This window comes from Pongo pygmaeus, chromosome 17, assembly GCF_028885625.2.
Source record: "Pongo pygmaeus isolate AG05252 chromosome 17, NHGRI_mPonPyg2-v2.0_pri, whole genome shotgun sequence".
Lineage (NCBI taxonomy): Eukaryota > Metazoa > Chordata > Mammalia > Primates > Hominidae > Pongo > Pongo pygmaeus.
The window spans coordinates 70,492,724-70,517,726 of NC_072390.2; the positions used below are offsets into that span (position 1 = coordinate 70,492,724).

Genomic DNA, 25,003 nt, shown 5'->3' on the forward strand with positions numbered 1-25,003 from the left:
GAAGGGAGAATTTGTAAACTGGAAGATGGGTCTAAAGAAATTACCCAGAATGCAGCAGATACAAGGGGACTGAAAATATGAGAGAAAAGTTAAGAGAATGAAGGATAGAAAAGAAGGTCAAGCACACATGTAATCGGAATCCCCAAAGAAGAGAACAGAATGAATAAAAGAGTCAGAATATTTAAAGAAATAAAAGCTGATAATTTTTCTGAATTGGAGGAAGACATGAAGTCACAGATGTATGAAGAACAATGTAGACCAAATAGAATTTTAAAATTCACAAATAGATACATTACAGTAAAACTGCTAAATGCCAAAAAACAGTCAGGGAAAAGGGTAGGTCTGCTAGAAAAGAATGGCAATTAGAAAGATGCTGAACTTCTTATGAGCCACAAGGAAATTCAGAAAACAGTAGAATAAAACCATCAGAATATTGAGAAAAATAAAATGCCACTCTGCATACTTAAAACATAGCAACATGGAATAACTGAAAACAAAAAATTAAAAAACAGATATATAGACAAATACTACACAAAAGGGAAGTGCAATAATTATACCAATATCAGACAAAACAGAGTTTAAGATAAAAGGGCAGAAAGAGAATAGCCACATACAAACTGAATAAAGGGTTTAATTAACCAGGAAAATATAGTAATTCTTAAAATGAATGCATGTAATAATATAATTTCAGTATGTATAAAGTCAAAACAGAAATACAGGGAAAAATTTATAAATTCATCATCATAGCAAATTATTTCAATCTACTTTTCTCAATAACAAATATGTCAGGCAGATTTCGAATATTAGCAAATGTAGAGATGACTTTAAGACACAATCAACAGAGGTGGGTGGATCACTTGAGGTCAGGAGTTCAAGACCAGCCTGGCCAACATGGTGAAACCCAGTCTCTACTGAAAATACAAAAATTAGCTGGGTGTGTTGGCACACGCCTGTAATCCCAGCTACTTGGGAGGCTGAGGAAGGAGAATTGCATGAACCCAGGAGGCTGAGGTTGCAGTGAGCTGAGATCACGCCACTGCACTCCAGCCTGGGAGACAGAGTGAGACTCCATCTCAGAAAAAAAAAGGACACAATCAACAAGCTTTAATTTCTGGACACATATAGATCCCTCAACTCATAGAGTACACATTCTTCTGAAGCACACAATGGAACTTTTAAAACTGATTAACAAAATTGGCAACAAAGCAAGCCTCAACAAATATCAAAGAACTGTTGCCATACAGAATAGTTCTCTGACAACAATTAAATTGTAATAGAGGTCAATAATAAAAAGATAAGTAATACATTCATTTGTAAAATTTTGAAGGCACCAAAAAATATTGCAAGTATCAAAGAAGAAATCATACTGGAAATATTAAAATACTTATAAGATGATGAAAATGTAATAAATTAAAACCTATGTAATACAGTCACCATAGTCATCAGAGGGCATTATATTGCCTTAAATTCTTATATTATAAAAAGAAATAATGATAAATTAGTGCACCAAGTAGTCAACTCTATTTAGAAAAAAAAAAAAGAATAATAAGCCTAAGTACATAGAAAGCAGGAAATAACAAAGATTAAAAATTAATGAAGTAGAAAACAAACACACAAGAAAAATAATCCACAAAACCAAAAGTTGGTTTGAAAAGAGTAATAAGAAAAACTTCAAATTAGCTTGATCATGAAAAAAGAAGGAATACATAAATAAAGTTATGAATGAAAAATGAAAATTAAGGAGTCAGCAGAGATTAAAAAGCTAAGAGAATACCTTTGTATAACTTTATGGTAATAAATTTTAAAATGTAAATGAAATAGAGAGAAAACTGACATATATTACATATATATGTATACACACACACATCTATACACACACACATCCATATGTTTATATATATATTTAATTGTTAAAGTATCTGCAGAAAAAGTAAAGCTCTCACTCTCAATATTATTATATTTAAAAATTATATCAGTGGCTTAAAATCTTCTTATACTAGGACCAATTTTACAGATAAGTTTGACCTAATTTCAAAGAACAGATTGTTTCACCCTTATTTAGACCATTCCAGACAATACAGAGTGAGAACACTTCCTTATTCTAACTTTGTAGACAAAACTAGACTTAGAAAGTAGGAGGAAAAAAATACTATATGCCAATCTTACTTGTAAACATAGATGTAAAAATACTGAAGAAAATATTTGAAATTGAGTCCAGGACAATATTTTTAAAAGAGTAATGAAGCTACATCATTAATTTCATCCACAAAATGCAAAGGTGGCTTACCAGAGGAAAATATACAGATGTCACTCACAACATTAACAGATTAAAGGAAATAAAGAAGTCATCATTTAATTTTATGTAGAAAAAGTATTTGATAAAATTCAATACCTGTTCATGATAAAAACTCTTCATGAAATATGAATAAAATGAAACTTTCTTAATCAAGTATCTGTCAAAATCAACATCACTATTCATGGTGAAAATCAGGAATAAGACAAGATAATCAGTATTGCCGTTCCTATTTAACAGTGTACTTAAGGTCATATATAGCACAGTAAAGACAAAAAAAAAAAAAAAAAAGGCCAAGTATTGGGGTTTGAAAGGAAAAACCAATAAAATTGTCTTGAGTCACACATGATGTGACAAATCTACAGAAAAAACTCTAAGGAAAACACAAAGACATTTTTAGAACTAATAAGAGAGCTCAGCAACATGGCTGAATATGAAAATCGATATACAAAAATCAACTGAATGCCAGGTGTGGTGCCGGGTGCCTGTAGTCCCAGCTACCTGGGAGGCTGAGGCAGGAGAATCACTTGAACCCAGGAGGCAGAGGTTGCAGTGAGCTAAGATCACGCCACTGCACTCCAGCCCGGGCAACAGAGTGAGATTCTGTCTCTAAAAATAAAAAATAAATAAAAATTTAAAAAAAGACTTTCTATATAGAAGTAACAAATAATTTGAATAATTAAAAAAAATACTGGTAATAATAGAAACAGAAAAATAAGGTACTGAAGAATAAATCATCAGAAAATGTAAAACTTCACGGAGAAAATTATAAAACTATAATTATGAAATTACAGCTAAAAAATTATAAAGAATTATTTTGAGATATCAGACACCTAAAAAAAGGGAGATATAAATGAGTAGAGATAATCATTAAATGCATAATAATTCTCCCACAATTGATCTTTAGTTTCCATGCAACTTCAATAAAAATGCCTCAAAGGGTTCTCAAAGACCTTGACAAGCTGAATTTTAAATTCACGTAGAAGAACTCAGGCTCCACAATAGCCCAAAGTCAAATGTGTACATATGGGACAGGAAAAGGGGGGAGGAAGGGCTTTACCTAACAAACAACAAAATACAGTTATAATATTTATTATAATGTGATACTGAGGCAAGGTAGCCAAACTAACCAAGTAGAATAAAAGGCCCAGAAGGAAAGGCCCCACAAATACAGGAACTAAAAATATCACAGAAATAGTATTGTGAATGACTGGAGAAAGGATGGACTTTTCAGTACATGACTCTTGAACAAATGCATATCTAGACATTTATGGAAAAGTGAAATTGGAGCCATACTTCCCATTCCACACAAAATCAATCCCAACTGTATGGAAAACTTAAATGTGATAGGTAAAATTATCAAATCCTTTTCAGAGGACACATATAAGAGAATATATGTACAACCTTGGGGTAGAGAAGGCTTTTCCAACCCTTCAAAATAATTACACGACTATCTTAAATTTAAGGACTTTATCAAGAGCTACCATAGAGAGAGTAAAAGTCACAAAATAAGAGAAGGTATTTGCAGCATGTATGACTAATAATTATCATCCAAAAATATATCAAGAACACCTAGAAATCAATAAGAAAAAACAAACAACCCAATAGAAAATGGGGGCAGGGGTAGATTCCACAGAGTGGACATGAATGATCTGAAATAAATATATACAAAGTTGTTTAACCGAATTATCAAGGAAATGCAAATTAAGACCACAATGCAGCCCTGTGTGGTGGCTCATGCCTATAATCTCAGCACTTTGGGAAGCCAAGGAAGGCGAACTGCTTGAGCTCAGAAGTTCGAGACCAGCCTGGGCAATATGGTGAAACCCCTTCTCTACAAAAAATACAAAAATTAGCTGGGTGAGATGTGTGTGCCTGTGGTCCTGCTACCCGGGAGGCTGAGGCAAGAGGATCACTTGAGACCAGAAAGTCGAGACCAGACAGTGAGCCGAGGTTGCAAAACTGCCCTCCAGCCTGAGCAACAGAGTGAGATGTGAGACCCTGCCTCAAAAAAAAAAAAAAAAAAGACTATAATGGGATAAATTTTCTATTTTATACCTAGTAGACTGCACCAACAGTAATCCTTTATGCTGCAGGTGGGAGTGCAGATCAGCAAGAATCTTTAAAAAACAACTGGACACTATCCTGTCATGCTGGACTTTCATGTAATTCTACAAACCAACAATTCTACTCATAGATATCCACTCATATAGGTATCTACCCCACAGAGAAAGTCTTACACATGTGTATCAAGAGAAACATACAAGAAAGTTTGTAGTTCCAAAAAAGAGGAATCAACACAAAGGTTCATCAACTGGAACATGCATAAATAAACTACAACCTATTCATCAGCAGAGAAAATTAACATACACCACAAGCAACAACATGCACAATAACATACCAAGTGAAAAAGCAAGTAGCACAAAACAATCTACCAGTTTTATAATCCTCCAAAACAAGCAAAACCAAACAACATACAGTATTATTTAGGGATACATATGCCAGTCACAACACTACTTTAAAAAGGGCATGAGAATGTTTCTCTCTGGCAGGAAAGATAGGGGAAGGTGGACAGGGAACAAACCCACAGGCCGGCCAATGGATCTGACATTGCTCCAGTACTTATGTTGGGTGGTGGGTTCATAGATGTTCACTCCATTATTAAGCTTCACAACTTACATTTGCTACATAGATTATTCTGTAGGCATCAAATATTAAAAGATAAAATATGTGTTCTAATATTTGCTTGGGGTTAAATTTTGAAGCATGCAGTAGCAGCCTGTGTAGAAAACACTTAACAAAAGTCTTGCTAGGAAGGAAGTCAAGAAAGGCTATGGCCAGAGGGGAATGTGAATGAGAGGTAGAGGGTTTTTTGTTGTTGTTGTTGTTATTGTATGTTTTGTTTTTAATTATGAAATAATTCAAGCATAAAAAAACACATCATAATTCAGCCTCCAACCCATCCCCAGCTCTGTCAACCTTAATAGTCTATCATATTTTCTTTTAAAAAAAAAAAAGGCATTGTAGATGCTGTTGAAACTCTGTGTCCCTCCCAAAAGAAAGGTAATTAATTATAGTTCATTTTGTTTTAACTAACAGTTACTAAAGCATCCCTGGATGCTGAGAGGTACTCTCTAGGAGGCAGAAACAGGACCAACCACTGCCCACTTATCTCCACACTATGCTACCAATTCGCCTGCAGTGGGCATGTGCTTTCAGGAGTTTTTTGCTTGGTGTAGACAGTTCTATGTCCGTCTTGTTTCAGCACCCTCGTTTGAAGGACACAAAGAGCTCTAGGGTCACGGGACCAACTGACACAGATATCAGGATCCAACCCATGCCCACAGTATTATCCCAAGGCTCTAACTAGCTGGTGTAACCAATAATGGAAAGAAAAAAAGTAATATTCTGTTCTTCAACTTCAACAGAAAATAATAGTGAAAGAATGGTGGTATTTTTCCTAAAATGGACTAACAAGTATCCTGAGTTGGGAGGTGACTTCCAATAATAAACAATAAAATAATTGAGAAAATGGAGTGAGGAGGGAGGGGAGAGAGAGAGGTGGTCAACAGAAGAGAGCCAAATGGAATATTAGCCAGGATTTGTAAAAAGGGGAAGCTTCATTTTGTTCCTAATCAGGAGTTACCAGGTAATTTCCTCCCTGTGACAAAATGCAATCTAACAATACTGCTGCAATCCCAGATAGAATACCACATAAATTAAACTACTCTCCTAAAGTCCACCAACAAAGACATTCAGTAACTTCTGTGGCTATGCTATCTGATATCTGACCACAGGCAGGAGAAGTGAATTCAATTCAACAGGTCTAACTAAACCATCATAATGTTTACGGCTCATAAGAACATAGGCTATAAAAAGCCTAAATAGGGCCGGGCACGGTGGCTCATGCCTGTAATCCCAGCACTTTGGGAGGCCGAGGTGGGCGGATCACCTGAGGTCGGGAGTTCCAGACCAGCCTGACCAACACGGAAAAACCCTGTCTCTACTAAAAATACAAAATTAGCCAGGTGTGGTGGCGCATGCTTGTAATTTCAGCTACTCGGGAGGCTGAGGCAGGAGAATCGCTTGAACTCGGGAGGCAGAGGGTTGCGGTGAGCCGAGATCGTGCCATTGCACTCCAGCCCGGGCAACGAGAGTGAAACTCCGTCTCAAAAAAAAAAAAAAAAAAAAAAAAGAAGCCTTAATAGTACTGAAGACCATTCAATAAGACCCACTTCCACCCCTGTACCCTCGCAGAATTGCAAACTCAATCTAACACCTTTCTCAGAAAATAAAAGAGCACTTCTCTAGTTAGTGCTTAGTTGCTAAAAAGGCAGTGGCTATCACACAGTGGCTGAATTAGGTCTCACAATTACTGTCGGAATGTATAAAGTATGGTAGATTTTCAAGTATTAGAAAGTTACAGGAAGTTTCACCAAAAAAAAAAAAGTAGCCACTATGAATGCTCCCCAATGACCTAAAGGTACAGATTTCAAATAAAGTCTACAAAGTTAATTCTCCAACTTCACCACCCACACTGTAGAACCAGCAACCCTGTCTCTCACCTAAACTTCTGCAAAAACTTCACAACTGGTGTAGGCCACCCACACTGACTCCCCTTTGGGTCCATGTCCCAGACACAAATCTGATTAGCAGCACACTGTCAAGGCTCCCTGTGGCTCAGTCTTGCGGGATCTGACACCTACCAACCCCCACCAGCCGCAGCGGCTGGAATCATGCCCTACCTGTCAGCTAAGCAAACTCCACCCACTTAACTCCCCCTCATCTATAAGATGACAGTTCACCTGGGCTGATCTCTGAGACTTTCCTGACTGCTCTGCTTGGTCAGATATTCCTATTGCAAACTCTTCTCAGGCCACACACCTCTCAAATGTAGTACTTGACCTTCTTTGGCTGATTATCCATTAATGTCTGTGTCCTCCATGTAGGCAACATCAGGAACATACCTGTCTTGCTCATCATTTTATTTAGAGCTGCCAGAGTATTACCTGACACATGGTAGATGCTCAATAATCACCTACTTAATTTTAAAAGAATATTTTACTGTGTGTCAATTTAAACACAAATATTAACATAATTCAAGTGTGGGGATAAAAAAGATAAGCATGTGTATCTAGTGTCCTAGAAGTAAATGAGTACCATCTACACATCCAAAATTTTAATTTCTGCTCAAAAAGGACGAATGGAACTTAATTCTCATTGCCTCCCAGACAACCTCTGACACTAAATTTCAGAGTACATTCCTAACACTACACTTCAAGGGCCAATTTCCATAAGCATTCGAATCCATTCCCCTTCCTTTACATTCACATACAACATGTACACATATACAGAGATTTTAGGATTTCTGTTTCAGTTAGAAATGTGAAGTCCGTACTTGGTTATATTTGAAAAGTGTCCTTTGAAAAACTATACTTGCATATTTCAACATATTTTATTTTATTTTATTTTATTTTTGAGACAGTCTTGCTCTGTCGCCAATACTGGAGTGCAGTGGCGCAATTTCGGCTCACCACAAACTCCACCTCCTGGGTTCAAGCCATTCTCCTGCCTCAGCCTCCTGAGTAGCTGAGATTACAGGCGCCTGCCACCACGACCAGCTAATTTTTGTATTTTTAGTAGAGACGGGATTTCTACTAAATAATTAAATCATGTTGGCCAGGCTGGTCTCAAACTCCTGACTTCAAATGATCTGCCTGCCTTGGCCTCCCAAAGTGCCAGGATTATAGGCATGAGCCACCCAGCCTGGCCAACATCATTTATTTTAAAAGTACCTTCTTTGAATTATTGTAGAACTTTTATTTAACAACTGCAATATAATATCCCAGTGCTGAAGTTGAAATTTGTTGTTCTTTGTAGCACCATAATTTCTAGCACTATAACTTGTATCTTGGCTCTCAAAAAAAAAAAACTTTCAGTGAATGAATGAATGAATGAATGAGTGGACGAATGAATGTGCAAATAAGTAAATTAAAGGTAATAATTCCTAATAACTCTATCGTTACTTCAGTGAAACACACTCACACTGAAAAAATAATAACAACATGGCATGCATTCATCCACTTCCACTTTTCTGAAGCTTTCAACCTTCTTTAAACAATCAAGCCTTAAACAATTACGGACTATCTCTCATCTTATCCCAATTCTACCAAAATTACCAAGGATTAAAGTGTAGAATTCCCTTACAAGTGGGACACTACAAATATACACCCCATATAAAAGAGAAATTGTTCAAAATGAGCCAGAAAAAGAATAATAAGATGTTAATAAAATCAAGGGAAAATTAGATGTCAGAAGAAAATTAATCTTGCAGTTAGAAGTAACTAGATTGAAGAATCACAGTGGCCGTAAGAGAACAGAAAAGCATTCAATGGTTTGGGACACTACTGGACAATAATGTCCAAGAGGGCACATAACAAAGAACAATTATTCAAACAAGCATTAAAACTGACATCGTTTAATCTCTCTTTTCAAACTTACAAATTGGGTTATGTATGAAATTGGATATTCAACCTGGAAATATTATTACCACCTGCTGACCAAAGCTTTGAGTTTCAGGTTGTAGGATTGCAAAATATTTCCAAAATAAATCCTTTACTTTTTGAAAAGTGAAGAAAAAGGTTGAGGAATTTATAGGTTCTTAACTGAAATCTTTTACATGAGTCTAGAATATCCTCTTTGTCATAAATTTTTTTTTTTTACTCTATACCAAACACAGTCATTCATTAATAAATTCTTCCTAAGCCAATATCAACCATCATTTGAATTTTTGGCTTCACTATGGAAATTGGACACACATGCTACATTAAGATACTTGCAGGTCACAGAGAGAAAGACACTTTAATCTGAACTCAACGATATTTGGGGGAAGGGATGGTATACACATATACACACACATGTATTTTTCTATTTGTGATGTACTCCTGGTCAGTTTCATTAAAAGGTATATCTGGCCACTTCACAATGTTTTTACAAATATTACATTAGTTTTTGCTAAGATCACGGTATCTCCGGAAAAGTTTTAAACGCATTTCTCAATATATAATATGGCAATGATAACTATCACATTTCCATTCCAGCTTTTGACCAAACAATGTGACACTGGTCATGGTGATGCCAGTGATGATAATAAAAATTATAATGATGAATTTTTGCAATCTTAAAATGTTTTAAATACAGCAGTATTCCTTTTAAAAAAAAATGTGAAAATCCTTCTTGAATTGTACTGGTGAGTTTCGATTTTGTTTAGCTTTAAGATGCAGCCTTTAAGGTTCTACCACTTCCTCAATATGAAACAGCTACTTACCAGCAAACATTGCAAAAGAACCCAGATTTCCAGAATTTGGCTACATGAACAATTTTCTCCAAAGCAGCTTCATTTGGCTCAAGAAAGTTTCCATTGCTGAGTGATATGATAGGAAGAATTCTGGGAACTGGGGACACAAAAACTTCGATTTCCATCCCGACACTACCATTAAAAACATATACTTTTGGATGGAACTGGATTATAATCTGTAACACCCCCCAGTGAAACGCAAACTCAGTCAAGAAAATAAATGGCAACCAAGACAGGGGTTTTTGCCTGGAAATCATCCCATGTGTCTAGATCAGAGTTGACTCCACTGCAGAGCCAAGAAACTTCTCTTTCTGGGAGCTCTCTTTAATCTACCCTTTCCAGTTTCTTTCATCTGTGCTTGGTTTGCAGTGATCCTGATATGCATGCTCAGTCTCACTACCTACTTGTCAAAATTCTGCCATTCCTTCAAGGATTAGAATTGAGTTTTCCATGAACCCTTCATTATTAATTTCCCCATGAAAGAAAGAAGTTTTCATTTCTCTAAACTCCCACATTATTGTGTCTTCCCAATGCTAGATGTTAATTACATTTTTACTTTTCTATTTTCTCCTGTTAGAAGAAGCTTGTCCAACCTACAGCCTAACACAAACTCGTAAACTTTCTTAAAACATGAGGTTTTTTTGCAAAAGTTTTTCAGCTCATCAACTATCGTTAGTGTATTTTATGTGTGGCCCGAGACAATTTTTCTTCTTCCAGTGTAGCCCAGGGAAGCCAAAAGATTGGACACCCCTGTGTTAGAATATATGCCCTCTAAGAGAAGGTTCTCTCTTCCATAAAGCCCTCTATGTCTTCTAATTGCTAACATGGCGATATGAGCATAGCAGGTACTAAATATATATATATACACATATATTTATAATATATATATAATATATAAAAATATATAAATATATATGTATATATGTATATATATACATATATATGTGTGTGTGTATATATATATACGTATATATGTGTGTATATATATATATATATATATATATATGATCCATCCATCAGAATTAGGCTAGATAGATAAAAAGCTGGCTAGCTAGATGCAAACAACATCCCATCTCCATTCCCAACATATTAAAACCCAAGGGGACAAACTGAAGCTATGCTACCAGTCTCCAGATAATAATATAAATAAAGATACTTTTCTAACCGTAACCATTCATTATCAATTTTTACTCATCTTAAGTGAATATAAAAGCAATTACTGACAAGGTATGCCAATTTGCATGTTTTTCATGGCTTCCTCCTCAGCATTTTACACCCTGTATGAAAACTGGATTGTCCAGAGTTTCAATAACCTGCAAAGATGCTAGGTCTTTTTGCAGTTTACCAGTCCTGTAAACACCCCATACTTAAGTCTTCGCATGGGAAATTTGAGATTGAAAACCTTCCATTTGGATGCCTTGCAATTCAGCTAAGTACGCCCCAAAAGAATGTTTAAATGAATGGAAGATTAAAGCAAAGCAGAACATTCTAAGGGGTATCCTGTAATGGGGCTTTGTCACCACCGTCTCTGTTTTTATTGAGTAAGTGGTCTTTTCCCAAGGAGCAGAAAGTTTATATGCCAACCATCAGTCCAGTTTAACTATTTGAAGTTTAAAATGTCAGAGAAAAAAAGTTTGTAATGGAAATGCTGACAGGCCATGAGGCACCAGCAGGTGCTGCTGTAACCCAGGGTCATAATTCAATCAAGCTGGATTTTGACGTCATCTGTTACAGAAAAAAGCCAAATGGTTTATGAACAGCACCAGAACCCCCAAGATTAAATTACAGCCCTGATATTTAATCATGGGTCTTACTTTGTTATTTTTAATAACACAATACATTTTAACAGTTATTTGTCAACTGCCTTGGCCAAATTAGAACACGTGATGACAAGCGGGCTGGATTACAACGTCCATCTTTCACAATCTCAATTTTTAATAATTTTTTCAGAAATGGTAGATTATACATGTTTTTCCCTTCTTAAGAAATATACAGTTGGTACCATCGAATTGAGTCCAAGCCTTAATTAAAAGCAGCATGAGGTCTTTGACCAGAGGGTCAGGACATGTGTATTTGTGTCCTATTACAGCCAATAACCAACTGCATGATTTGGGCAAAAGACTTTTAACCCTCCCGAACCTTGGCTCCTTACCTAAAAAATAGAGCATCTCTAAAGTCTCTTATAAATGTAAATTTCCATAAATTATTTACTTGAAAAACAATATTGTGTCATTACTTTGGGATTCCCTGAGGATTTGAATGCAAACTTTTTATAGCAGAAAAGTTGATGGATTTTGTATTTCAGCTAAAATTACTTGGATCAAAGAGGCATTCTAGCACATGAGAATTTATAAACTTAACATTTTTAGAGGCAATGTCAGCATCAGCAAGTGAAACAGGTTCTTTAAAAAGTAACGTACAAATGAGGCTGCACAAATACTGCTGCACGTGTGAAGAGGTGTTTGCAAAACAAATCAATAAAGGCACATCCAACAATAGACTGCAGTTAATAAACTACATATAGTAATTACCACCAATGCCAGTCTAGAAAGTCATTCATTAAATGTTAATTGTCACACAAAAGTACAAAAGCATCCATTTGAACAATCAATCGTGTGGCTGCACCTTTAAATAAAATACTTTCTTACAGCCCTGAAATTCATCCACATAAACTGATTTTAAACACACCTGGGTATTTGATATGCTGATTAACTGGGCTTTTATTTATCTTTGAAATGAAAGTAAACATGACAACCTTTTCAACATTTTCACTATTCCTGCAAGTCAAATATAAATAAATATATATATTTACCTATATATAACTTATAACAAAGTGTTAATCTTCTCCAAAGATTAAATTATTATTTCTCTTATATCTCTCTCCTAAGTATTAAGAGAGATATGGGTCAAAAGTATCCACATAAAACCCATGTGCATACCTTATTCCTAGTCAATTGGCTCACAAATGTACAAAATGGGTAGCTCACACATAAGCTAATAAACCTGGTGGTCAGTTGTGAAAATTTTACCCAGAGTAATAAGAAACCAGTAACAAAAATAACCTTTTAAAAAACCTGTAACGTATTTTACATTTTCTAATACTTAGCACTATCTAATTAACTTGGAAGAACACCTGGCCATAAAAAATGGCTCATAAAATACAAAAAAATAAAATAAAGAAAGAAACGGCAGATTTTTCTGTTCCTACTTAGCTTCATTTTCATGCTATGTCTGTATAAAATCTGACTTATTCAACATACATATAGATTCTAAAGGTTTGGCCAAGAACATTTTGGTTTAAGACTTGTAAACTGAAGAACATTTCAAAACACACCATGTTCCTTATTAGGCAACTTAAGATCTGTTATCTTGGCTTATGGGAACAGATCTAAATAGCATCATAATACTAAACGTTGAAAATCACAGGCCTGGGGCCACCAGGACTCAACTCTATGACTTGGACGAGGTTGCAAACTTCCAATATAAAATGTAGTTTACCATTAGGAGTAAATGTTTGATCTTTAAAGCTTACAAAATTACTTTGTTTATCATAGCAGATGAAAGCAAAAAGGAATAATTTTAAGCTCAAAACAAAACTGTTTATATGACAGTCTTTACTGCTCCATGATTCTAAGCATTTAAGACAGATTCGAGCAATTAACAGCATAAACTTTCATTACATAGTTCTATTATATATGTTTATGTGACTTGGCTGTTCATCTGTTATTTAAGTGATTTCCTCATTACAATAGTAGGGTAAGGATAATTTGCTGACGCTGTCAAAAATGTTAAGCATTTCAGTTTCAACAGTTCTTGGATCCCCACGCTTGTTTAATGCATTTTATTTACTGAAGTCAGTGTCAAATAGAGTACTGCTTCTGCCTTCTGAATTTAGAAAATGTAACATTTTAAGCACATGTCTGCTAACAGACATATCAAACCTTCGAAACTGCTTATTTTAGCGATGCAGATAGAATTTAGGGTATTGTTCTTGAATACTAAGTTTCAAAGATCTAACAACGAACTGTGAAACTTTTTTATTTTAAAGACAGGAGATCCTTATTTTTTTTACATATTAATACATCAGACTTGGTTACCTCAAATTCTGAATTGATTAGCTACAGAAAAACATGTTTTCATTGGCATCCATGTAGACTATCAACTTACAACAGAATCAAAGCACAACTTTTAAAATATCTACTGTATTTTCTTAGTAAAACTAATAAAGATATGAGAAAGACATATTTAGTCACATTGAAATCTGTCATAAATTAGAAGGGTAGTTTATTTGGATACAAAGGCGGGAAAAATAACGGCTATGGTTGACATCATTACAACATTAGATACGTTTTTAAAAATGCTATCTACCCTAAAGATCACCGATAGCATTTTGTGCCAGGCCTCAATATCACATTGTTTGCCCATATAATCTTGAAAAAATGAGCTGTCTGACGTGTGTGTGTGTGTGTGTGTGTGTGTGTGTGTGTATAGAACAACTCAGGACTTTGAGCAAGACAAACCTCAGGTTAAAACCTAATTTCATTATTGGCTGCCTTAAGATCCAGTTGTTTCACATCTGTCTCTGTTTCCTCAGCTATGAATACAGGATAGTAGTAATCCTTGCATCTCACTAGGTTCTTGTGAGGATTTAAAAAATACAACAGGTATAAGGTACACAGCACACCTCTCCAACACACTGAGAAGCACTGTGACATGCTCACCCACACTATTATTTTACCCAACATCATGCAAAACAGTCACAGGGAAGACCAGGCAAAAGAGAATGATCAATAATCCAAAATTCAGCTCCAAACCTAAAAAAGTTTTCAGAAGGCACATGCATATACAGAAGCATTTACATGCACAAATATCAGCACACTAATCCTCAAGCCCCATTACGCAGTACAAATGACAGAAAGACAGCAGTGAGACCAACATTATTTCCAATAAAGGATTTGCAGGGCCATAGAGAATTAGCAAATAAAAACTTGTTTTTTAAAATAACAAATAAGAAAGCACAGTTTCGAACTCCTTATCTTGGGCCTCAGTTTTCTTTGCCTGTATAATGAAGGCACTGGGCAACATTTCTAATGGGTTTCTATGCCCAAAATTCTATGATTCTAACATAATGGGTTTAACGCCAACTTCTTTTAACCTGTTAAATTACTCTGCCCTTTACAAAAAGCCACAGAACCCTTATGAATTATACCATTTACGATTTTAAGGGTGTTTTCACTCACTTATACACACACACAATATTAAGCAGCTCTCCTCAACAAATATATTTAAGGGGAAACCAATTTTTTTTATGCCATCACTATGAACTCAAAACTAATTCAGGATGTGACCACGTGAATTTTCTGTATCATACAAAACTACCCACCGGATTGATTTTTTTCCGCCTCAATGAATTCACTAAATTAGCATATTATTTTGGTGTCATGTAGATATAGGTTAGCTAACTTAGGTAAATTTTAGGCAATACTTTCCTCTTCCAGAAATGACCCACAACAGAGATGTGGTGTGTTTTAATGCTGCTCTTAATTGTTCAAACACTCGTTCATTTGACAATCTTTTAACAATACCTGAACACCTCAGTAAAACTAAACAGTCACAGGGGAAAAAGCTCAACTTTTAAACTAAGGGAGAAAGATGTAGTATCTGTTATAGACTAGCAGTAAACACATGTAACGGATGTGACCAGACCTGATCTAACAAGTTCTTTAGAATACATCATTTTAGTGGCCCAACTTTAAAACGACTTTTTAAAAAGATGCCGAAGCTAGTATGTTTATCTTTTCCTCACAAGAGTCAAAGGTAATCAAATAAACTGTCTTTTGCTGTATCAGAAAATTAAGCCCATATTCACCAATAAATTATAGACTCTTTAGATGATTTTCTTTTTTTGGTAACTTAGGCATCCTACTTTTCCACGAGAATAATTTTCCAATCATCCAGGCATGTGGACGCTTTTAGTTTGTTTTAAGATCAATGATATAACGGATATTAAATCCCTTTGTTTAAGTTACCATATAGGTTATAACTATTTCTTAAAAATAATTCCAGAGCTCACCAATTTTCCCTGTTAAGGTCATTGAAGCTCTGAACCATCATGGCTGAATTGTTTTAGTGCTTTCTGCTGAACACCTGCAAACATCAAACAAAAACTGCTAGTCCTTTCCTGGGTTGACAAAAGCCTTTCATGTGAAAAATGCTCCCTGGGAATGTCAGGCTGTAGCTCAGGTTACATTCCATTCTCCCTAGCAGCCTCACCATTTCTTAAGGTGGTAGGAAAAACCATGTTTGTGAAATGAAAGATTAAAGGGAATATGGCCACACTTTATTTTTATTCTCACATTGCAAATCACTATGGAGCATCCTATATTAATGGAATCAAAAGCTATTGGGAACTTTAAGCATGAATTATTACCATGCCTCACTTTGAAAAGCTATAGCTGATTTTTCAAATAGGAACAGTTTACTTATAGTTTAGATCTTTCTTTCCTAAATCTAAGTTTCAAAGCAATCCATGAAAGGGACATTTGAGTCCACTCAAGACAATGGATATTAACTTGAAGTAAATTTGGAAAATTATTTCTCTCTCCAAAGTTTCCTAGTTGATCCTTCCAATTAAAGGGCAAAATGAAGTATTCATGATTTTTAAAATGTATTATGCTTTTAAAAAGATTTAACTCTTTTAAGTGGAAATACAACCCGTTTTCTTAACTAATAGCCCTGTGTTCAAATATATCTTGACAGAGGAAAACTGAACACTCCAATCTGTACCCTATATATTATAATCACCATCATACTACATGAAATGAATACCCTGCATTCTCATTCAGGCAGCCAGAATAAAAGGACCATTACACTTTTTACCCTTACAAGTAAACATTTGGTCCTGAAAACACCATTTCTGGTACAACATAACTTAAAGTTCCACACCTTCAAAATAATCACTGTGTATGCATTAGAAGTAGTGTAACATGACTTATTAAGAGTGAAGTTTCTCTCCAGGTTTTCATGCATGAACATATGTGTGTGTGTGTGTGTGTGTGTGTTATTGTCTTCAGAACTGTGTAAGTGTTGACATATGATCACTTACCAAAATGCATTAATACATATTCAACTTATCAAACCTGTACTCTATAAACATTTAAACATCACAGCAAGAACTTTATTTAAATGTGAACACAGAAAATGGATCAGACATACAGTTGTCTTTTTAAATGTAACACAATCTCATATTTCTAAACACCTTACTTTATTAAATATCTAAAGTAATACACTTAAGTTATTCTAAATGCATATTTTCACAACATTGCAAACTAGTTTTTTAGCATTGACTTTAAAAGTAGTCTATCTCTGTGTCTGTCTGACATAAGCTACTTTTAGATTGAAACTGAATACACATTTTTAAGTTAAGTCATAAAAAAATCACTGTCAAAGACAGTTACAGTTTTGATCTTGTCTAACATGAAAAATTAATTTGCCCACAAAAGATACTTGTCCTTACCTTTACGTCAAACATGCATATTAATATTTTCCATCTTAAAAGTTGCATAGAGGATACCATACAGAAATTTAAAGATATAATACTAATATAAAAACTATTCCAAATCCCTAAGTGGAAAACATAACAAGGTCCAGGATAGTAAAACACAAACATATTGTCTGTCAATGGTCCTTTTAAGCAATGTGCACCAAAAAACTAAAATAAAAATACAAGAAGCATCTCACATTTTTTAAAACAAATTATCGAGACACAAATTCCCTAAACTTAGGCAGGCAATAGAAGGAGAAGGAACTTATTTGGAAATGAGCAACTGTTAAAGCCATTAGTTTTATAAAAATATACCAATTATACAAATCACATAAGTGAACAAACTTCTTTCATTGTTATAGCACCAAATGAATATTAAGAGATGTTAAATTATATTCATAGTTGACAGACAATTCCACTGGCATCTCACAGCTAAAAGATGTCAACATTTACCAGTCTGACTTAAGAATCGTACTCGGCCTAATGTACTGTTATATACCATTGCTAGAACTCCTAAAATACTGCAGCTGTTTAACAAGCATAAATGGACTTAAGCCTCGGACTTAAAGGATGGCAGGCAACAATGTATAACTTTTTCTTATTTGAAATTCATTGGATTAAAAAAAATACATTTTAAATGAATATTTTCACTCTGCACTTTTAATATGAGATATTCAAATAGTCCTGTAATAAACCCCTCCTTAGATGCCAGATAATCACTGTGCACACAGATTCCTTTGTGAATAGTGCTAGCGTCTTTTTTAAGCATTACCCAAAGATCTTTCATTTATAAAACGTAAAAGTCCTTCCAGATTTGCAACTTTAAATACAGTAAAAATTCATTGCACAAGTAAATTATTAGGGGAAAAAAACAGCTAAAGCATCAAAAAGGGTATTTTAAATATAAATGAATTCATATTTAGCCTGTAAGTTTAGCAAGAGGCTATTTACAGCTATGGTTTACTACATAGCATTCATTTGCAGAATTAAGTGTTCATTTCTTTAAAAGGGTTAATTGTATACAGTACCTAATAAATGATATTATTTACAAGGGATTTTCCCATTTTATGAATGTTAGAGATTTTTTCCCCTTATTTTCAAATAGAAAACATTAATTTATTCCCCATGTTAACACTGGTCTTATCTTCATGTGCTTGATTACAACTGTATTAGAAAATTGCTCTTAAATTAAGTGACGGAATTTTGAGAGAGTTTCCTTGACTTAAAAAAAAGACCTAATTTTAATTGCACAAGATAACATTTTGTGTAAGTTATACTGATGGGTAATGCAATAACCATATGATCACAGGCTAAAATTCAATGACTTTTTCAGAACTCTTCAACAGAGCCAAAAACATACAATTGAGTAAATAAACAGCCCAGAACATTTAACTTAACACTAAGAAAAGAATTTACATACTTGAGCCAGTAAAATGTCCACTTGCCAAAGAAGTTGGTCCATTTTTCCCACTGCTCACAGGAGGTGAAAACATCTAAAAGAAACAAAGAAATATTACAGTTGAAAAGAAGACATTTGTGTCTTCAGAGCTCCTCAAAGATCTTTTATACTGTTACCAAACAGCTTAGAGTTTATGCTAAGGGTTTATTTAGTAAAATACATCACCATCCAACTTAAAACTAAAAGAGAAACAACATTACAGATCCCACCCCCAGCCCCCATTATCACTCTGTTCTTTCTTTTTCCTCAGGTTCATTAGATGGCCAAGCAGTACTACTGCTACATTTGGAACAAACACAGTCCCTATAATGTTATCAAGATTCAGGTTGGAGGCCAGCAGCCTCTCTAGAAAAACACTAGTTTCACCAAGGAGAAGAAAAAAGTTGTTTTGTTTTATATTGAAAACCTTGGCCATAAACGTGGCAATGTCCATTTCCATCTCGTATAGGATTTGCCTGTCATATGTGAACCCAAATAAAAATAAAAGTGCCACCTGCACTAAATTCTCATTTCGTCTCTAACAGGAGAGCAATTTGAAGCAAGACTCTCTCTCTCTCTCTCACTCTCACTCTCTCTTTCACTCCCTCTCTCTCCAGCATTTATTTCGACCCTAATTGGTTTCCCTCTTCTTCGACGTATCTAGTGGATAATGCACACCTTCCCTGAGTCAGAGCCTGCAAAAAGCAAAGGAACGAATGGAGAAAGTGCAACAAGCAGAAAGGGGGCTGCAAAGCTGCCTGCCTAGGGCTACGTTTCCTGGCAAAACTTCCGAAAGCCATTTCTCCAAAAGAAGGTCTAGAAGAGGAGGAGGAGGAGGAGAAGGAGGAGGAGGAGGAGCAGCAGCAGCAGCAGCAGCAGCAGCAGCAGCAGCATGAAAGAGCCCCACTTGGAAGGCGGTTTGGATTTTATTTGTGTGTTTTGTGGATTCTTTTTATTTTGCTTTACAAATGCATCTTACACCAAACTCATCTGGCATTAAAAATGAATTCATTCTCCTGACATGTCTGGGACTTGGTTTAAGAAAGGGAAGCAAAGGGATGGAGAAGGACCAAGTACAGCCGTAAAACTCCACAAGTGTGTCAAGTTCCGCTTTGTGCTGATCCTACGACTACGAAATTTACCAAAACAGTCCAAAAGGTTCTAAAGAATGTATGCTCAGCATATCCATACTAGTTTTAAGAATCCTAGGAAAAGATGTAACTAGGAGGTAAGATGTAAGGAACAGGTCCTACCAATCCAAAGCATCATCAGCTTAAAACTTTAAAGAGACAACTGGGTCTCTTATTTTCTATTTTCCATTTCCAAAAACAATAAATAAAACGAAGAGTAGTGTGCAAAGTATTAGTAGTCTCAATGTTCAGACATGGCCAAGTTTTAGGGGTGGTTTAGTTTTAGGGGTGTCTATTTTTGCTTTCCACTGGGGTGAGATTCCATTATTTGGGGTAATCAGTGGGTAGGGAATTGAAGGCCAGTAATAAAACTCAAAAAAAAAAAAGCCTGAATCTTCCATCACACCCCAAAATTATAGTTAAAAACTTGTCAAAAAGACCTTCATATTTACCAAGGATTCAGCCAATTAAAAATTATTACTGTCCTTTAGATTCCTACTGGTTTCTAGCTGAAGTGTTTGGGTTTTTGTTTTGTTTTTTTCACAGCTGTTGTTAGTTTCCACCGTTCTTTCTTACCGCACTGAAATCCAGTAAATCACTCAGCTCTTTGTCCGTCCCTAAGGCAGCCATTCGCTGTTGGTGATGCATTTTAGCAAAATCACACAAACCTAGAAACATGGAAATAACCGCAATCAGAAAATCCAGTCCCAATCCTTGGAGAAAACACAATCGGATTTTTGGAGACTGGGGGGTTGGGGGTGGGGACGTGGGGGCGGGTGGGATTAAGGTGGAAAGGAGGAAGGGATGGGAGACTTGTTGTTGGGTTGGGTTTGGTTTTGTTTTTTTAAGATGGAATAGGCAGCAATAGCAAAAAAAAAAAAAAAAAAAAAAGCGATATTGTATTTCCAAAGAGACGATCAAACTGGTAACATCCACTATAAAACCAAATCCGGGAAAGAAAAAAAAAAAGCCGCTCTTCAGCGCATCATTTTATGCAACAGGAGGTAGAGCGAGAAATGAATGGATCACAGAGAAAAGAGAAACTACTGAGAACGATCCGATCTTAACTTTCCCCCCACCCTGCACCCCACCCCCTCGCACACTCACACTCGCACACGCACACACACTCGCACACACCACTCCCCTCCGCTTTTCAAAGTAGCTATCAAGAAATTAAAGATGAGCGTCTCTGGAGTGAAAACGCGTCCAAAGGGGGAGGGGTGGGGTGACAGGGTGGGGGGGAGCGGAGTGGAGGGTCGGGTCCTCTAATTGTCCAGCACCCTAATTTGTGAAAGAAAGGGGTTATAAAAATTAAAGTCAGGCCCCTGGCAAAGTCCTCGGTCCCTCCGAGGGGGCATCAAGGGGAGGGGCGGGGGGGCTGGCGGCGAGGGGGAGGGAAGCGGCGGGAGGGGAAGGGGTGTCTCTTCTGGGAGCGCCGGGCGCCGGGAGCCCGCGGCGCGGGAGGCGCGGAGCCGCGTGCGGAGCCGCCGAGCCCGAGCCCCGCGCCGCCGGGCGCCTCCGCCCCGCCGAGCCCCGCCGGCGCCGGTACCTACCGCCCGCGCGCGAGAAGGGGCTCTCCGTGCACCGCTGGCGCCGAGGCGGCGTTCATGTCTAACCGCCGCCGCCTGCTCCTGCGCCCGCTCCCGCGCCTGCTGCCTCCCCGCCGCCGCCGCCGCCGCCGCCGCCGCCGCCACTACAGATCCGCAGACACACAGCCAAGATCCCTGACTCTTAACACCAACTCTCTTCTCCGGGGAGGGGAGGGGACGGAGGGAAGGGGGGAGGGGGAAACACGCCGAAGCGCACGGAATTGCAAGTTCAGCAAAGAAATGGGTGGGGGGGCTCCGGCGGGGAGACGACTTGCTCCGGGTCGGGCAGGCTAGGATGCATCCCCCTCGCACCCACCCCGAGGGAAAAAAAAAAACTCAACACCTCCCCCGCCTCGCCAAAAAATACAAACGAAAATTCATCGAGCACCTCATTTTTCCTCAGATCGTCAGTTACAATCTGAAGCCTGAACAGTTCAGTTTTTGCCCGTTGCATCCCTCGGAGGCACTTTGAAATTTATTCGAGTTTACATCCCCTCACTTCTTTCTTTCTCTTACTCTCGTTCCCTCTCACTCACACATCCACACACGGCAAAGCAAGTTTATACTAGGCTGCAAATACACGTGATGCAAAAAGACTTTGCCAAGAGGAACAATATTTTTCTTTTTCGTCTATAAACCAAGCCACATTTTCCTGGGGAGATTTTCGTTTCGGTAGTTTTGCGTTGGGGGCGAAATCTGAATTGGATACTTTCTTTCCCCTCCCTTTTAAGTCACAGAATAGTATAACTGCAAACTTCGAAAAAAAAAAAAAGGGCAATTTTTGGGGGTGGATGTTGTTTTGTTTTTGCACTTGAGTTCCTAGGCACGCTAAGTCCCTGTTCGCCAGCACTAAGTTTTTAATTCAACATTTACCATTATAGGCCCTGCATGCTCTTAAAACATACTTTTTCACATCACTTTTTAGGATAAAATTTAAGCTTCATAATTCTATCGTCTCGTAATAACAAGCGTGCTTTATCCGGTATACGCAACATAAGCTATTTTAACGTGTGTTTGAAAAAAAAAAAAAAACACATTCTACAAACCCTGGTATTGCTAGATGTGCGAGTACATACACAAAATGCATGCACACACTTTTTCCCATTGGCAATTATTTAATAGGTTGTCCCTTTTGTTTTAATAAAACATCGGGATCGACATTTTAAAAATTAAATTCAATTACAAACAGTTTACTCTGACGGCAAATTGAAACGTTACCTTAAATGGCCACAAATATTCTCACAATATTCCAAGGAAAGAGACTTTAAAAAGAGACAAAAATCTTCTGCAAGTACTTAGTATCTCACATGTGTATCCCCAAAAAGTATTTTAACTGGTACTCAGTCCTGCTCCAGGGATATCCACAGATTACAAGATTATGCACCTGGCTCTGGTTTTTGCATTTTCCACCATAAAACTGCAACAAAATTCCCTCCCCCAAAAAAGAAATCATTAAAAAAAAATCCAACAACTTTTTCTTATTGTTTATAAAAAAAAAATCAACACAGGATAGTTATAATTTTTCCTCAAACAAATCTTGTTGGTGATTTTTTTTCTTCTCTCATAGTCTTAAACTTGTTCCAAGTTTAGAGGTGTCTCATCATCATCATCCTCCTCCTCATCATCATCACCATGGACTCCCCCGTGGAGTCACATTGATAATAATAGGTTTCCCTGAAAGATACATTGTAATCCATTCACATCCGGGAACTGCGGGCTTATAAAGAGAAGGAGCTGCGGCCGCGGCTGCTCCTCCAGACAATGACTGGGAAGGGGCGGGGCGGGAGCGGGCGACCATAGAGTGGTAAACAGAGCGCCTAGAGAGGCGGCCAAGATGGCGGTGCTGGTCGACCACGCCTCCTCCGGGAGCGGAGGGGGGTGGCGGTGCTCTGGTAGGCGTCGCGCGTGGGGCGGCACTGTGGGAGTTCCCGAGGCCGAGGTCCTTCGCAGGCCCCATTTCCCTGCGCTGTTATTCATGTTGCCGCTTCTTGGCCGTTCTTGCTCTTTGACACAAAAGTGTAGTTTCGGTACAAATTTACAAATTAAACTCCACAGACTTCCGCAGGGAAGTGAGATACCCTCAGGTCTCCCTGAGGAAGGCTCGGGAAAGACTGGGCCGGCCTCACTCACAGCAAGCCCGACCCTGGATTCTCCCACTTTGTGGAGCCGGATTTCGCAGCGAGCCTTGGGTGGCATGGGAGAAGGCCTCTGAGCCAAGTTGGTCCTAGGCTGGAAGAGGGATGTGGGTCCTCTCCTCCAACTCCCCCACCCTATCTTATTATAGATCGCTGGAAGTGTGAGAACTTTCCAAGTCCAGAAAGTCTTCACTTGGCGAAGACCTTTATGTATTGCTTTGTAGACTCAAATGTAGTTTGTACCATAAGCCACGACTGACTCAACCCATTTCTGGCCAAGCAGTTACCTTCTCTAGCCTGTTTTCTGATGTGTGAAAAGCAAATAACGCCCACTTTACGAATTTTATAGTGGATACAGATAAAGATGAAGCCACCACGAAAGAAATAATTCCTTTCCATCTCTAATTCCTTGCTAAATCAACTGATACCTCTAACCTAGCCAATGGAATTTTAAATGGAAATTTCCCTACTCCAAAACAATAGCTTTTAGTCCTTGCAACAGAAAAGCAAGTAATAATAATGACAGATAACACATATGTGTTTACAATATGCTAAACACTGTTTCTATAACTTCACAAATATTGGCTACTTTAAGCCTAAGAATAACCCTATGGAGTATGTATTACTACCCTATTTTGTATATTGGGCAACAGAAGCAAGTAAAATTGAGTAGCTTGACCCAAGGAAGAAGTTTTGTAAGTGGTACAAACTTAACTAAGTCACACAACTATATTGAGTGACAGAGCCCACCTTTGAAACCAGACAGTCTGTGATAACAGTCCACATTCAACCATATTCCTATATACCATCTGGCAGTGGGAACATCCTAATCTCCATTTGCTGATAAAAGTTTGTGGCAGTAACAGAGTTCAGATCAATTTCGGCGATCTTTTACTTACATGTAAGTTTTTACAGAACAAGAATTAAGGCATTTATTGGTTGTTTCCTGTACATTCACACATGGTGAAGATTCCTGTCTTCATCCCCATTCCATGTTCTCATCTTAAAATAATATCTTACATTTAGACATTACTTTATGCTGCATTATCACAAGTATCATTCCCAATTCTCAGAGTTAACCCCTACAGGTTCTGCTTAGATGATGTAATGAAAAGATCACAAACGTTGGGTTAGGAGAAATTCCACTGGCTCTACCTCTAGTCATTCTTTGAACTAAGGCCCAATGTCAATGTCTTTTGCTGTAAAATCCAGAGGTTAGATTAGATAATCCAATAAAACCCCTTCTAGCTTTTAGGTTTTTAAGACTCCTCATTCCGCTGAATTTCTTTTTTTGTTTGTTTGTTTTGTTTTGTTTTGAGATGGAGTTTCACTCTTGTTGTCCAGGCTGGAGTGCAATGGCACGATCTTGGCTCACTGCAACCTCCACCTCCCAGGTCAAGCGATTCTCCTGCCTCAGTCTCCCAAGTAGCTGGGATTACAGGCATGCGCCACCCCACTCGGCTAATTTTGTATTTTTAGTAGAGACAGGATTTCTCCATGTTCATCAGGCTGGTCTCA

At 37.3% G+C, this 25,003-nt stretch overlaps 1 protein-coding gene across 38 annotated transcripts in view; it reads right to left on the reverse strand.

The window, feature by feature from the left end:
* TCF4 (transcription factor 4) overlaps nt 1-23,156 on the reverse strand; it is a 366,378-nt gene extending 343,222 nt beyond the window's left edge. For 11 of the 38 annotated variants that reach the window (XM_063653712.1, XM_054461440.2, XM_054461437.2 and 8 more), the window contains exons 1-2: nt 20,338-20,429; nt 18,614-18,686 (exon numbers count right to left, since the gene is read on the reverse strand). In XM_063653712.1, the coding sequence (XP_063509782.1) occupies nt 18,614-18,686; nt 20,338-20,409 (145 nt within the window). In that variant the 5' untranslated portion in view covers nt 20,410-20,429. Of the gene's footprint in view, nt 1-18,613; nt 18,687-19,145; nt 19,531-20,337; nt 20,430-21,314; nt 21,493-22,568 lie in introns of those variants that run through there. The other 27 variants (XM_054461463.2, XM_054461455.2, XM_054461457.2 and 24 more) reach the window with 16 other exon arrangements.
* Nucleotides 23,157-25,003: the final 1,847 nt, after the last annotated feature.